Source organism: Xiphophorus maculatus, chromosome 2, assembly GCF_002775205.1.
Source record: "Xiphophorus maculatus strain JP 163 A chromosome 2, X_maculatus-5.0-male, whole genome shotgun sequence".
Lineage (NCBI taxonomy): Eukaryota > Metazoa > Chordata > Actinopteri > Cyprinodontiformes > Poeciliidae > Xiphophorus > Xiphophorus maculatus.
The window spans coordinates 16802714-16817932 of record NC_036444.1 but is presented as its reverse complement, the minus strand read 5'-3'; the positions used below and the strand labels follow the sequence as shown (position 1 = coordinate 16817932).

The 15219-nt window shown below is 37.4% G+C and overlaps 1 protein-coding gene across 9 annotated transcripts in view; it reads left to right on the top strand.

Moving 5' to 3' along the window:
• Window positions 1–15219, top strand: part of abcc8 (ATP binding cassette subfamily C member 8) — a 67252-nt gene that overhangs the window by 12806 nt on the left and 39227 nt on the right. For 7 of the 9 annotated variants that reach the window (XM_023346413.1, XM_023346431.1, XM_023346402.1 and 4 more), the window contains exons 4-9: window positions 9–130; window positions 4022–4188; window positions 5649–5891; window positions 9132–9320; window positions 10498–10662; window positions 11494–11649. In XM_023346413.1, coding sequence (XP_023202181.1) covers window positions 9–130; window positions 4022–4188; window positions 5649–5891; window positions 9132–9320; window positions 10498–10662; window positions 11494–11649 — 1042 coding nt within the window. The remainder of the gene's footprint in view (window positions 1–8; window positions 131–4021; window positions 4189–5648; window positions 5892–9131; window positions 9321–10497; window positions 10663–11493; window positions 11650–15219) is intronic. The other 2 variants (XM_023346408.1, XM_023346454.1) reach the window with 1 other exon arrangement.

Here is a 15219-nt window from a genome sequence, read left to right as displayed (position 1 = left end):
TTTTTTAGGTTCACCGTGTCTCTCCATCTTCATTTGTACATGCCTGCAGCTCTGGCCTTCATGGCTGGCATCACATCGATTGTCTACTATCACAACATCGAGACCTCCAACTTCCCGAAACTGCTTTTAGGTAAAGTCTCCTTAAGTCCTCAGGGAGGTTTCTACTCCTAGCATAATCTCATAAAATGCTACAGAATTTGCAGTTTTTACAGGAGTTTTCTCCGTATTTTTGCATAAAATGTTAGACATCTTGTTGCTTAGGAAAAGACAAATCAAAGCTGCTTTCTTTCTTGATGAAAACAAAGTAGCAAAAAACTTACCTAATACCTAAACAGAGACACACCCTTTTTCATATACATTCCTAAATTCATAATTTAGTGAGTAGTGCTCATATCAAGTAATTTTTTTCAGGTTTTAAATTGCATCTGCCATTGTCAGAACTAAATTGTCTCACTGTGTCATGCAGCATTAGGCTATTGATGATAGATCATGCACAAGACAAGATGGTAGATCATTATGCATTAAAGCACCAGAAACTCACTGATCAATAATTCCTTTTGAAAAGTGGCAACACTATTTATCAAGAGTCCTGGGGGAGGGGAAGGGAAAGATTAAGGAGCGGTTAAATCTTCATTCTTTCCATAGCAACCACCTGAGAGTTATAATTAATTTTGTTAATAACCCATTAACAATAGGAGAAAATAATTTTTCTGCTTACTCTCTCACAACAAGTAAAATTTGCTATTAACTTGTAATAGGAACTTATAATTTGTTAACAGACTCTCAAAACCATGACCAGCTGCCCTGGTTGTTGCTTTCTGTGTCATGACATGTTCATGACTGCGATGAGTCTTGGCACCGTTTGAGTTTATAAAGTATTCAGTACTTTGCAGATTGTTGTACATTACCTCTAAGTTCTTGCTATTTTGTTTCAAAGTGCCCAGGCATTCTTGTTATCTTGTAAAGTGATCTCGATCAATAGCTTTCCAGACTTTCTGAAGGTTTTTCAAAGGTTATCAGTTTGAGAGATTTCACTCAATTTCAATTCAGCTTGTACTCATGACAGCACATTTTGCACTGTGTGCAAAAGATAAGCACGAAAGACAAAATGGATTAAAAAAAAACTAACTGCAAAACAAAAAAAAAACCATTTACAGTAAATGAACAGTATCTGAAGGTCACAAGTTTGAAACTCCAGGACAGACTGTTTTCTATTTGGGGTTCTTAATAGCTATCACTTAAGAAATGAAGTAAATTTGTCCTTGTGGTGGAGCTTGGACCAAAGATCCAACTTTAAATCAGTTTTTGACCTGAGTAATTCACAAACAGGGAGATATTCCATCAGTATCACATGCTTAACATTGTGACTGTGATTATCTGCAGATAATAATAATTTTCCTAACAGTGACAGATATTTTATCCCAAAACTATTTCTGCAGGCCAGATTTTAGTAAACTTAATTCAGTCCCCACCTGATGATGTTTTCATGTTTAGCGGTTTGTTTTAGAGTTAGGCTAAGGTTAGCGTAGCTCCTTCTTGTGCTTCAAGTCGTATTGCGTTGCTTTGAACATTTTGAAATGTATGGACTAGTCCAATGACTACCGTGGATATATGAGATACAACATAGGATGTAGACAAAGTGTAGAGCAAATAACAAGACATGTGCTGGAAGCTTCAGCAGGAGACACAGCCTCTATTTCACTGTGAACATTATTGCTATCGGTGAAAAGACTAAATTGTTAAATCAATAAAATAATGTGTACAGCCTATCTTGCGTTCTACAATTATTATTGTTATTATTAGTGTGTTGTTGATAATGATTATCTTACAGTCATTATTTTTTACTTCTGAGAAACAGCATGTGAACAAGAAAGACAACATAGGACCTTACCTGTAGCTTTACTAACAATAAACAGGAAAAATGGCCATGATTGTTAAAAACATGGCTGCATGTTTTGCTGCAGTGACAACAGCTTCAATAGTGTTGATCAAGTCTGCCTTTACAGATCAGTTTTCTCTGAATTATTCTCATAGGGATTCTTGTTGTGTTGAATATTCTTTGTTATGTGGGCCCTTGTGAAGCCATTTTGCACATGGATAGTTCATTAGTTTCAGGTGAGATTTTTAGTGATTGAAGGTAATATCTATGAGAAGATGCCTATGGGAATTGTGCTCCAGTCTTTTTGTGAGAGGAATGAACTCTTTTCTTGTTTGTATATTTAATATTGTGACATTTTGTTGTGGAAGCACAGTGATCTCAGGGATCTGCCTTCTAATGATCTCAGCTGAAAAATGAATAAACTATCACAGTTCAGGCCTCATCGTGTTGGAGTTATCTCCTGGAACAATTGCTCTGTTGATGCTCCTCTTCCTTTGGTGTAGTTGTTCTTTACTTCTTTCTCTCCATTAATTCTTCTACATGCAGCCTTTGCTGTTTTACTCCCATGAAGTTTCCAAGCTGCCTTTGCCTTTAAGTCTCCATGTCGCAACCAGACAGATATTAATCTTTCAAATGGAGGCTGTGGCGCTGACCCTCATGCTGATAAAGTAATGCCATCAAAGTTCTTCATTACAAAACATATAAGCAATGTTTGGATGGATGTTGTTCACTGATCTTTTTTCTTATGTTCCCTGTCAATACGGTACATAGGAAATGTTTTTTTCCCCTGCTATTTTTACTTTGAGTCTCTCAGAGTTTGGAGTAAACCATCTGGGCTGACCTTGATGGCGATCCTATCAAAAAATCTCATAAAACAAAAGTGACACACTGATCTTCTATTTTAAAATTGGTGACCTTGAAAGCTGCTAGGTGTGCACTGAAGATAAACTCCCCCAGAAACAAAATTAGGGTTGGGAGTTAGGTAAGCTGTCTTGCATACTGTGAAAAAGAAAACATTTAAAGTGCTTTGCGAATGTAAAGCACTTTAATGCCCTTTATGCCCTTTAAACATTTACATATTTTGCCATGTTAAAACTACCACCTTTAATGTACTTTATTTTACACAAATGTGGCGCTTTGTAGATGTTAAAGCAGAAGTTTGTGGTTTTGCTGTCTTCTTAGGGGCTTTTGGTTAACTATACTGTAGGCTGAATTTCTTATGGCTTTCTTCTTGCCAATTTTCCATTACTACAAGATTTGAGGAGTGCGCCACTAATCGTTTTCCTGCTATCAGATTCTCCTGAGTTGTAAATTTCTGAAGCTTCTCTGAGTTCCATTGGGCCTCTTGGCTGCTTCCCTGAGTAATGTTCTCCCTGCCAGGTCTGGCGTGTTAGAAAGAGCTCTAAGCTACACCATACTGTGTTTATTTATAAAGCAAGGTAAAACCAGGTAAACTACAGGACAGAGTTAAGTCCTAATAGCACAACAACATCTGAATAGCATGCAATAACAATCAATGTCAAACTCACATTCCGTTAAAAGTTAAACAAGTCACCAAAACTCTTAAAAACAACCCAAACTTAAATTGATCCTTAAATAAATAGGCAGCCAGTGCATCATGTCATGTTTTTGCAGTGACATGTTGTTTCCATTTTCAGATGATGGCTGTAACAGAGCTATATGAGATGCTGAAAGCTTGTGATGTTGTTTTATAACCTAATTCTGCTTTAGCTGTCAGTGGATCACATGTAAGCATTTTGGGGGTGAATGTTAAGGGGTTAAACTTTCCCCAGCAATATGTCTGACCTGTCTGCTGTGTCCTTTGGTCTTTATGATTCTGTGAGTTCACTAATGTTCTCAACAAACCTCTGATGCCTTTAGCAGAACAGCTGGATTAATACTGAGATTAAATTACAAACAAGGATGGAACAATCTGAATAAAATACACTATTGTTTGTGATTTTTAAGTGACATAAATGGTGTAATAAATACCTTTCCATGGCACTGTTTTGACACTTTGATTCATCATCCTGTCAACATTGTGGCTTTTAACTTAAATGCTGCCCTCCAGTCAGTTTCTTTATCTTATCTGCTTGCTTTGTGATTTGCTGCTTCTCTCTGGTCTTTGTGATTGTTCCACAGCCCTGCTGATCTACTGGGTGCTGGCTTTCATCATGAAGACCATCAAGTTCGCAAAGTACACTGAGCACGGCATCGGCCCCAGGCAGCTCCGCTACTGCATCACTGGACTTCTGGTGCTGCTTTATGGACTTCTACTGGCTGTGGAGATCAACGTCATCCTGGGGAGGGTGAGCGTTCGTGTGTGTGTCATCTTTTAAGCAAAGATAATGTTTGATTTATGATGCAGTATGCATTGAGATGGAAATCATTAGGCTGGAGGATTGCTGCGTGGGTTTTAATGAGCTGTTAGTATAGATTTATTGATACTGGTGAATGTGACTTTGGTTGGATATTACTGCTTTGATGTGAAAGCAACAAAAACATGTATTTTCTAGGTACCAACACACATATACAGAAATACAGACTTTTGCAGGTAAAATTTATTTCAAGTTTACTACTGACATGTCCACAGTGATACTATTAGCAACAAAAAGTTGACGAATTAGACATCAATATTGGCATTTCAATTGATTAAAGGATAAATATCAAAACATCCATGATTTTCAGTTTGATTAAAAAACAATGCAAAAAGAATCGTTATAAAAGCAAAGAGTCTCTCAGGTTTATTAACCACAACAAGAGCTGCAGCTGACATCTGTCTCCTACAGTTTAAATTTAATATGGGTCAGGTTAAAGTCAGGTGGCATCCTAATCATGTCTTTTGTTAGCATTTTATCAATTTTTACATCAAAGTCGTGCCTTCACGTTAAGATTATTCATTTTCTAACATTTACAGCTAGCCGCCTGACCCTTTCTGAGCATAAAAAGGAAAATGCCAGTACAGTGTACACTTGCGTGTCTTTTTCCTGTGGACACTTTAGCGTGTTTATCTGTGTTAGCCCCAGATCTGAGCAAACATCTGTTAGTGTGCAGGTTTCCCCGGGGAGAAACTCCATCACTCTCAGCCTGTCGAAGCTCTGTTTGTTATCTGCTCTGTTATAAGGATTTAAGTGATCTGGCCTTCATATGACCTGCAACTGTTATCCAATTTAAATATTACTTATATGATTATGTGATTCTTTTTGTCAGTGATTTATTTGTGACTTCATTTCTCGAGATTTACTGTCGTCATGGGGAAAATAAAAATGTAAAAACTGTGTTATACATTCATTTTAATCATACACAAGTTCATACCATGAGTTAACTTTAAATACAACTACTAATATTTCCCTTAATTTATTAATACGGATACATGTGGCAATATGTAGCACATTATTCTGTCCTCACACAGTAAGTGTGAAAGCCTTATCATGACAATTATTTAACTCTGTCAGTTTTTATTTCATTTAAAAGCTTCAGCTAAGGTTTTCATCAACGGTTCAGCTTTTCCAAGTTGTCATAGGATTATAAGACAGCTTGTTATCTATGTACAATGAATGTGGTTTATCTTGCAGCAGCTGTGATTAAGCCCACTAATAATAGTGTGTTTAAATAACACATCTTTTGCATTTTAGCTCTCCAAACAAAAGCTGCTGCAAGTTTAGATTTCTCTGTAATCAGAGGTTTCTCCAAATTATTTCGGTCGGTCTTTGTTGCCATGTCTTGGGACTGATTTGAGCAATAATCAGACCTCTCTTTTCTGTCGCAGCGCTACATGTGTTTCGCCAATCCGACAGAAGTGAAGCCCCCGGAAGACCTCCAGGACCTCGGCGTTCGTTTCCTGCAGCCGTTTGTCAACTTGCTGTCTAAAGCCACCTACTGGTGGATGAACACGTTCATCACGTCGGCTCACAGGCGGCCCATTGACCTGAAGGTCATCGGCAAACTCCCCATCGCCATGCGGGCGCTCACCAACTACATAAAGCTCCGCCAGGAATTTGAAGAGCAGAAGGTGAGCTGTAAAAGATACATGCACCTGGTCACAGAATGCATAAAACTTGGATCTATGTGAGAAAATTAGATAATACAGATTTCTATAGTTTAGTTTTTCAGTTCAGTTATGAATTAAACAAGTAACTCTGCAAATGATTGGAATTCCTGAATAACAGTGAACTATTATAGTGCATTTTAACAAGATTTTATGTGATTATTAACACATAGTTTTGAATAGTGTATTCAAAGAAGATGACACATGGTTTTAAAAATGCTTTACTAATAAATACTTAGGAAAAATATTTTGTGCCTTTGTCTTTAAACTCCTTTTCTCTAATGCCCCTAAAATCAGGTGCAGCCAAGAGTCTTTAGAAAACACTAGATTGTCCATTCACTGCAAACCTACTAGGATGCAGATGCACATCTAAGCTAACAAAATTAAAGCAGCTTTTTTTATGTAATTATCTTAGGTGGGAACCAAAATCAGATTTTACACTCTAAACCAAATCAAACTAATTCTGTGTTCAGAGTGTATGAAGTTTTTTCCTGGATGCCCCGACTTCACTTTTTTATTTATTCAGTTTTCCTCTGTCAGTTTTGTGTTTTTAATGTCTCAGAAGAATATCTTTGATGCAGCCTGTGTGACGTGTGCAGGGAGTGACCTCTGAACCCTGCAGTCCTACTTTATTCAGCTGTTCTCATATGAAAGCAGGTCATGAGATGATTCAGCCCGGTCTGCTCTGGGATTATTAAACTTTATTTGGGCTTGCAGTAAGCTTTCCGATAGTGTAAACAGGAAAATGCAATCAGGCACGTCCTGTATCTGTGTTTGCACAATGTTTCTTTACATTCCCGTCTGTTTATTTTAGATTATATTACAATTTTTTAGTTGTAGCTACATGTTGCAAAGCGCTTGTCTCTTGGCACTGTTAGAGGTGTTAGGTGGATTTATGGCTCTTATTATATTTACCGTGTTATGCGATTGCAGATTCACACTATTAATGGTTTGTTGAATTTTGCAGACGAGTTAAAAGTGATGCTTTGACCCATTCTGCTTTTACACACATACAATTGAACTGTTTTCCTACAGACAGACACTACAAATAAATAATAAAAAATTAAGGAGGTGTGCTTGGAAATAAATTTGCATCTTCAGCTGTGGCTACTAATTGTGTTTGTTGTTAAGCTTGACTTATGTGGTAAAACACCTTGAAAATGTTTCACTTATGTTGTTTGGTAACTCCATTTTGTTTTTTGGGGGAAACAAGGAAATAAAATCTCAACATTCTTTTGAATAAGAAAAATTTATCCAAGTATCCTGCAGGTGTGTTTTGCTTAACACTCCACTACATGATAAAGATAAAATAATGTTACAATGTTTCTATTTGGCACTTAAAAAAAGAAAATGTTCCTATAAAAATTATGCATATAAATTGTTAAACTGTTATGACATTTCTGTAATGTTGTTAGAGAAAATCTCCAGAAAAATATGCAAGTGTAATATTAAGTGATAATAAAAGTGTAACTGGTTTGGTTGGAATGTTTAACAGTATTAGAGACAGTTTTCGTCTCTCTGGACTCCTTATTGATCGCACCCTGAGCCATTCTTGTTCTAATGCCTGTCTAAGCTGAAAATCCTTCTTTTTTCCTTCATTTGCTCCGTTCTGGGACTCCCTCTGTCTTACTGATGGACCGTGTGTCAGGGGTCAGACGTAAAGGGCCTTCTCCACAGGGTCGTTGTTTTCCAGTGTTTGTTGGTTCATCCGAGAGTCGTCACTGCTGCGTACTCGTCCGGTGTGACCGCTACTCCGCTTCCTTCCGGCAGGAGTGAAGGATGAGAGAAAGGCTGAGAGATCCCAGGGGAGTGCCGGGGAAGGGCGGTGGCAGCGGGGCACTTAGAGGGGGGTCTGAAGACGCCGGGTCATTCCCATTTATCTGTGAACGAGGTGACATCCCGACCCCTGAAGGACTGAAAGCGCTGCTCTTCATGGGAAGCTAGTTTTGCTCAGAGAGTGTGAGAAGGAAACAAAATCCTCAGTAGCTGTTGAACCTGGGGTAGGAGCAGAAGATCTGTGTCTGTGTGCGCAACTGGGATACGCACGGCGATGTGTGTTGCGCATGAAAACTAGGAGCTCCAATAGAAAGATGGAGAGACATGGTAGCAGTCACGTCTGTTCTCACAAATCTGAGCATGACTCACTCATGTTCACCCCAATGCACACCAACACTCACACACACACACACACACACACACTCAGCATCCTGTTAAAGTGACGGTCCAGATGTTTTCTTCTGATCAGTTCTAATTATCTGACTCAACGTGTTCAGAATAAATTACAGCCTCAAATAGATTTTTTAAATACCAGGTTATTTTTTATTTATGTACTGAAGCATTTAGAGTAAGAATAACCTTGAATTGATTTGCTGTCTGATGTTCTGCATTGCTGACACGATTATTTCCACAGCATTTATACACACTGCACACATCTGAGGGTCTCACAAACTTTCCATTAATCATCACATCCTCTGTAGATATAGAGTGACTGCAGCCATTGAGTTCCCCTCATTTTGTGGTTTTCTGCTGCAGTTGAAGGAGCAGCACTTCATTTAATTGTGCTTTTGCGCCCACACATTTATTTCTCTTTGCTCTATTATTGCTCTTTAAAAATCTGAGACAGTTTATTTTCCTTTTGTTGGGCTGCCAGTTAAATTCCTTGGAGAAGACTTAGGATCTGCAGCAAGAGGAAATGATCCAATTTTATTGCAAATTACCAGCTGGTGACACATAATATTACTAATAGATGAGGATTAATATGCGCAATAATTTATATTTTTAAAAACCCTTTAAAGAAAGTATAATTGTATGTCACCCACTCTAAATGAGCTCCATTCAGCAAACACAGTTTTTTCTGGAGGAGTTTACATCCATTCATCACTGCCAAGAGTTTATATTAATGTTGGACTTTTAATAATTTATTTAAATTGTTCTTTTTACCATGCAAAAAACTGCAAGATGAAGGGAAACTAAGATTCCGTGTACAAATTTAAATTTGTAGATTTGTTTTTCTTATATTCAGAAGGTCAAAATTATGCATCCAGGGGCAAATACCTTAAATAATTTGGATTTCAAGGCAGAGTATTTGTCCAGTCTGGCCTTAATTCTGGAATTTGGTTATAATCCCTAAATAATTTCACTTACCATGCTGATCGCTTTGATTCCAGTTTTTTTTTTGTTTTTTTTTGTTGACCTCTCGCTCAGAAGCCTCAGGGCATTGCACCTCAAGGTCCGAAGTGGATCTGGCTGGCTTTGAGGAAAGCTTTCGGCAGGCCTCTCATCCTCAGCATCACGTTCCGCATCATGGCTGACCTGCTGGGCTTCGCCGGCCCGCTCTGCATCTCTGGCATCGTTCACCACATCAGCAAAGACAATCGTACCATCCAGCAACCGGTGAGAGTCCTTCTGGAGCACAGAAACACCACAACCTGCCAACTATGTTCGGTCTCTATTGCAAATATCTTAGTACGCTTGAAAAGCAGACAAAACTAACTTACAAGTAACTTTTCAGCAAGATACAGGAACTCGTTTTACGTCAATAATTCCTTTATTATGAAGAGGAAATATTTGTTCCACTGGTAGATTATTTCATTTTAAACATGGGAAAAATGTCTTGTTATACATTTCTGCCAACATAACCAGAACTTTTTAAAATCAATAGTAAGGAATAATAGACTTAAAACAAGCTGCTATTTCTTACTTAAAAGTTACTTGTAGGTTAGTTATGTTTAAAGTGCACTGAGATATATGCACATGAAATAAGACAAAATAAGATTTTTTGTTTTTGCAGTGGAAACAGCACCACTTTGCATGTAAAAGAACACAATAACATAATTAATTAATAATTAATTAATACATTTCATTGAAAGAAAAATATTTTAAACATTTGGGGGATTTTGAATCACAACCACAACAAAAACTGAGAATTTTGACAGCCTCATCTTTGGCTCTTAAAGGTCACAGTTTGGTGAGACACGTATGATATTCTCCTTTTTCCCCATCCACTAATGCTAAACTGTTCAAATATTTATGAGACCTATTGCTGCTGAAGCTCTTTGAGCTTCTTAGATTCCTCACAGTGCAGACTCAGAGCCATTCAGGCATTTTCCTGCACCAAAGAAATATTGAGTATTTGTTTCAGGGAGGCAGATGTGAGCTTCAATGTACAAACTTAATTACAGAATCACAAAAGGGCTCTTGAGCTTGAGTCCATGAAATGTAATCAGAATAGCAGCTCAGTTTAACAGAGTAGCTGAAAAGTGGCTCCACTTTAGGATATGACAACTTAACTCTGGAGAAAAGAAAGAAATATCTGATGTTGAGGCACAAATTAACCAGTCATCAGTAATAATCTATAGAGGATGATCTATTTCCACTGAAAATGTGGTTACACCTTGAGGGCTATACCTTATCCTACTTACAAAATGCTTTCTGTTTGAGGTTTTGTACTCACACAAGAGACGGCATTGTTGACACTGAGGATTTCTTTCTGAATTTGAGTTTGCAGCTTGAATAACAATAAAGAATCCTTCAGTGTTTTTATTTCTCCCTCTGCTTCCTGTCCTTACAGATGAAGCTTCTTGGCATCTATTTTATTTCATCCAAAGAATTCCTGGAGAATGCGTACGTGTTGGCAGTGCTGCTCTTCATCGCTCTCCTCCTGCAGAGGACCTTCCTCCAAGCTTCCTACTACGTCGCCATCGAAACTGGAATCAACCTGCGAGGAGCCATACAGGTGAGATGTCCACCAGAGATTTTTATACATTAACCCTTTTTCAATCCTCTTGGTTGAAAACTCAGTTTTAGTCATAAAGACGCATTGGGATGCAATTCTGTATTAAATTAGCAAATAATTAGTCATAATGATGCTTAAAATCACTGTTAAATTCAGATTCACATCCAAATTTGGTCTCATGTGAACAGAGCTCCTTCTCCTACATGATTGCTCCTATACCACTAAACTACAAACTGGACCACTTTTGGCTTGCTTTTCAACTTTGGCTTTCTTCCTGCCACTAAAACATCAAGGACAGCTTTGTGGAGTGCAAAACTAATAGCGGTCCCGTCCACAGCTTCTTTATGGGCGGTCACTGCCTCTCTCAATCACGTTCTCGTTGCCACATCTGTCAACTCAGCTGGTCGGCCATGAGACGTCCAAAGCCTGAGATATTTTTTTATAACCCTGCTTTAACCTTTTAACAGCTTTATCCTTAACTTTTCTGCTGTATTCCTTCGTCTTCATGACGTTATTTGTTCTCTAATGTTCTCTGAGATTAAACAGCAGACAGATGGACTCTTTCATAAGAGTCCTATTTAATAAATAGGTGAATTTTGAAGGCAATGTGATGTAGTAAAGAGAGGTGAATACAAATGCAAGGGAAATTTTCTATTTTGTCTTTCTTAAATGATTTAAAAGCAGGTGTCGATTTTCCTTCCTCCTTTCATTTCCCTTGAATCATTTTGCTGTCACACACCACTTTGGTTTATTCTATTTGGGCTTAAAAAGCTACGCGAAATAAATTATATTTCTGGATGTAATGTCTCGGAATATCATTTTTCTCCCCAGACAAAAATCTACAACAAAATCATGCGCCTGTGCACTTCCAACATGTCCATGGGAGAGCTCACCGTCGCTCAGATTTGTAACCTGGTTGCCATAGATACCAACCAGCTCATGTGGTTCTTTTTCCTCTGTCCTAACCTGTGGGCCATGCCAGTGCAGGTAGGAAACATGTTTTTGTCTCCTTTTGTGTGCATGTTTTGAATGCATATGTGTACTTTTACAGTTCATTTCGTCTTCCATAGCAACAACGGGCAGCAGAAGGTTTGAAGCATAGATTCTTGCAAAAACGTAATAGTCTCCTTTCTGTGAGGCATTTTGATTTGTTTGTATGCTCTGTTCCCTTTTCTTCCTCACTAAGCGTTGTAAAAAAGCTACTATATTTGTGTTTTTACAGCATGTTTCTCCTATTATTCCACAAATTAGTATCTGGGTTTGTTTGATCTTTTAGAGCTCACTCAGCAGGCATTTTTATTATGTGGGAAATAAAGTGATGTATAGTGAGAATTGTGAGGATGAGAACTTTAATCTTCAGTATTGGATGTTATTGCCACAGTCGGAGTTAAATTGATTCTCTGTTATTGTGTGCAGTCTATTAGAAAGCTCTGAGCTTCCCCAGTGAAAGGTTTTTTTCCTGTGTAAAACTTGTGAGATCAATTATTTGTGTGATTAACTGAACCCAAACACCAATGAGGACAATGAAAATGAGAATTAAAAACAACTTTTAATGGAGCTACTCTTTCAGCAAACCCTAGAGGGTCAATAATATTTGGAAATTAATCATCACATGATGCTTGCTCACTTCAGAGTTCCCTCTGTGAATTGCCCATTCCTCTCCTACGTGTAGAAAAGAGATATTATTGAGTTGTATTTACCTGCTGAGTCTTTTTCCATCTACATAAAATAAAAGGCATTTTTATGACATAAAATCATTGGACATTAGTATTCCTGCTGGGTTCTATTTGTTTATAATCTGGAGAAAATGTAAGTTGGTGGGAAGGTTTAGATGATTTAGAGGGCTGTAATATCAACCTGAAATGTGTTTAGTTGTGTTTCTGAACGTACACAACATTTAGCACATACAGTTACTGTCTTCATTAAAACCATGTTTAGAGGCCAGGCTAAGATTAGCATGTTTACACTCTGTTTTAATCAGACCCATTAATAATTTTGCTTGTAAAATATATATGTGTGACTCCAATTAATTGTGTGTCGTCAAGACTTACAGGTCAGACTTCAAAAGAAAAAGTCAATTCGTTTGGGTTTATAAAAGTTTTCTCAGTGCATCTTTTATAATCTGTTGAGTTTATCAAAGTCTGACACTGACCGCCTCAATATGCTTGACCAGGTTGCTGAGATGATACTTAGGATTGGATCAGGATATCCTTTATATTTAGCGTAAATTGTGACAGTTTTAAACAACAAAAGCATTTTTCACTGCTCACATTCTTAAAAGAAAACAGTTTATTTTTATTGTCATACTGTGCTTATCATTATTAAATAGTTATTTTAAAAAGAAATATTTTTTTCTGAACTTGAACGTTTTTTTTTAATGATTTTTTTAATGATATCAACATCTTAAAAAAAAGCCTTGTCACCATTTTGGTTTTGGTCTCACTAATCCCATCACAAAACAAACGCTGGTTCTTTTGTGTAGCCGTGCTGTTCTGCAGCAAAGTGTAGTCACATCTGAGTAATTTTTAGAATATCTTTTATTTGTTTGACAAATTAATCCTTTTATGTCTTTCCAGTAGGAAATTCTTTTGCAAAAACATGTTTGTTTTCCAAATGAGAATAACAATTCAGAGCCTTATATCATGTTGAAAGGCTGAAGTGATAAAGCAAAAACATAAAACAAAATCTTTACGATATTTGTTAGCTAAAAAAAAAAAAAATGAAAATATCAAAGCTTGTACTTTGTACCATTCGATTTAATTTTCCACCAGGCTGAACTCAAGGGATTGCTTGTGTTTATGGTGTGGTTTTTGTTTCTGCATACAGTTTCAATCCAGACTCACAACCAACAGCAAATTAACAATTCTCTGCAGGATTTTATGCGGATATACTGTAGAACGTCAGATTCTGAACCCGCTGCAAACTAAACTGTCCAGCAAACAGTGACTGTGCTGACATTATGTCTCGTTACAGAGCCAAGGCAAATAAAGAACACAGAAATCAAACAGCACTTGGCTGTGCTTCATCTGTCATGGGCACTTAAAGCCTGCTGGTGTTTCACATGTTACAGCAGCATTGGTATTCGTCATCGGTGCTCACCTGTCTGCCTCAAACTTTGAGTGAATCAATTATTCTTGAACTTTGCTGACTTCTCCTGGGACTTGATGAGTCAGAGGGCTTTTGAATTTCACCTTAGATCTTTGATGGGCCAAATATTTTCTATGGATTTTCACTCTTTAAGATCTGCAGATTATGCTATGAGCAAAAGCATAATACTCAAGAAACATCTTGAATTCAAACAGCAGCAACCGCAGTGAAGGGGATAACTTGTTTATGGTTAATGTTTCTGTAATGTCCATTTATTTTTAAGCCAATTATTAAACAAAAGATTAATTTTTTTAATTTGATTTTAGCTTCAAGCCAAACATTGACTGGGTCAGTTTAGTACCAGAGGTGCTTGTTGATTTTATTTTCATCACACTAGCAACAGAAGCATTAAAGAGGCAACAAGGACATAACCAACTGAGACAGGAACCATTTTACCATTTTCATTATATTTTTAAAAAATGTTTTCAGTAGTTTTGCATTTGGATTTGGCCAGCATCAACACGGGTATCAGAAGGAGCTCCCTGCCCCTGCAGAGGTTACACAGGTCCAACTGCAGCGAAATCAATATGTGTGTTTCCCAGAAAGTGTGGTCTGTCTCCCAGCACAGCGTAAAGAGCAGAGAAGACATTTCAGGAAAGAGGAAGTCTTTTTATGAAGGCTTAACAGGACAGCAGAAAGTTCAGTACCTGCTCTTCTGTTCTTGGAGCAACAAGATGATCACTATGGGAGCCAAACAAGATGGCCCCCAGCAGGTCACTGATGTGAATGTCTCTGCCTGAACAATCAGAAACAGACTTTATAATTGTAGCTGAAAGCCTGGCCTCCTTTATTGAGCCCTGTGATTCCTGCCTGGCACCCTGGAGCCTTTGCTATTGCAACTATCAACTCATTTAAAATACTCGGGTGTCCAAAACCCAACAAGTCTCAGAGGTCACCAAACATCAAAACACTCGCATTGGTAATCAGCAAATCTATTATGTCTGAAAATAAATTCTTGACCACTTCCATGGATTTAAAAGACTGCACTGAAAAAGGATGAAGAAAAGTTACATAAGAATTGATGTGAGATTAACATTTAAAAAAGAATAAACTTTAAAAATCTAAAAGTTAAAACATGACTGTAGATGAAATCATGCCCAAAATTAATTCACAAATATCTCTGTATTGCTAAAAACGCTAAAAAGGAAGACTTCTCAAATAATAACAAACCAAACAGTGAAGAAGATACATAACTTAAATGTACTATTTGCTAGACTCGTGATGATGAAATAAACAGAATCAAATTTGGCAAATTAACATGGAAAAAAAAATCTCTAGTCAAAATCCAATTGGTTTTACATTACATATAAAATACCACATTTGAATAAGTTCAGTCTGAGTATATCTGACACTAAAGGGAATGGAGAAGCCATTGAGAATGTTTCTCTGCCTGCAGCATTATTCAGTGTG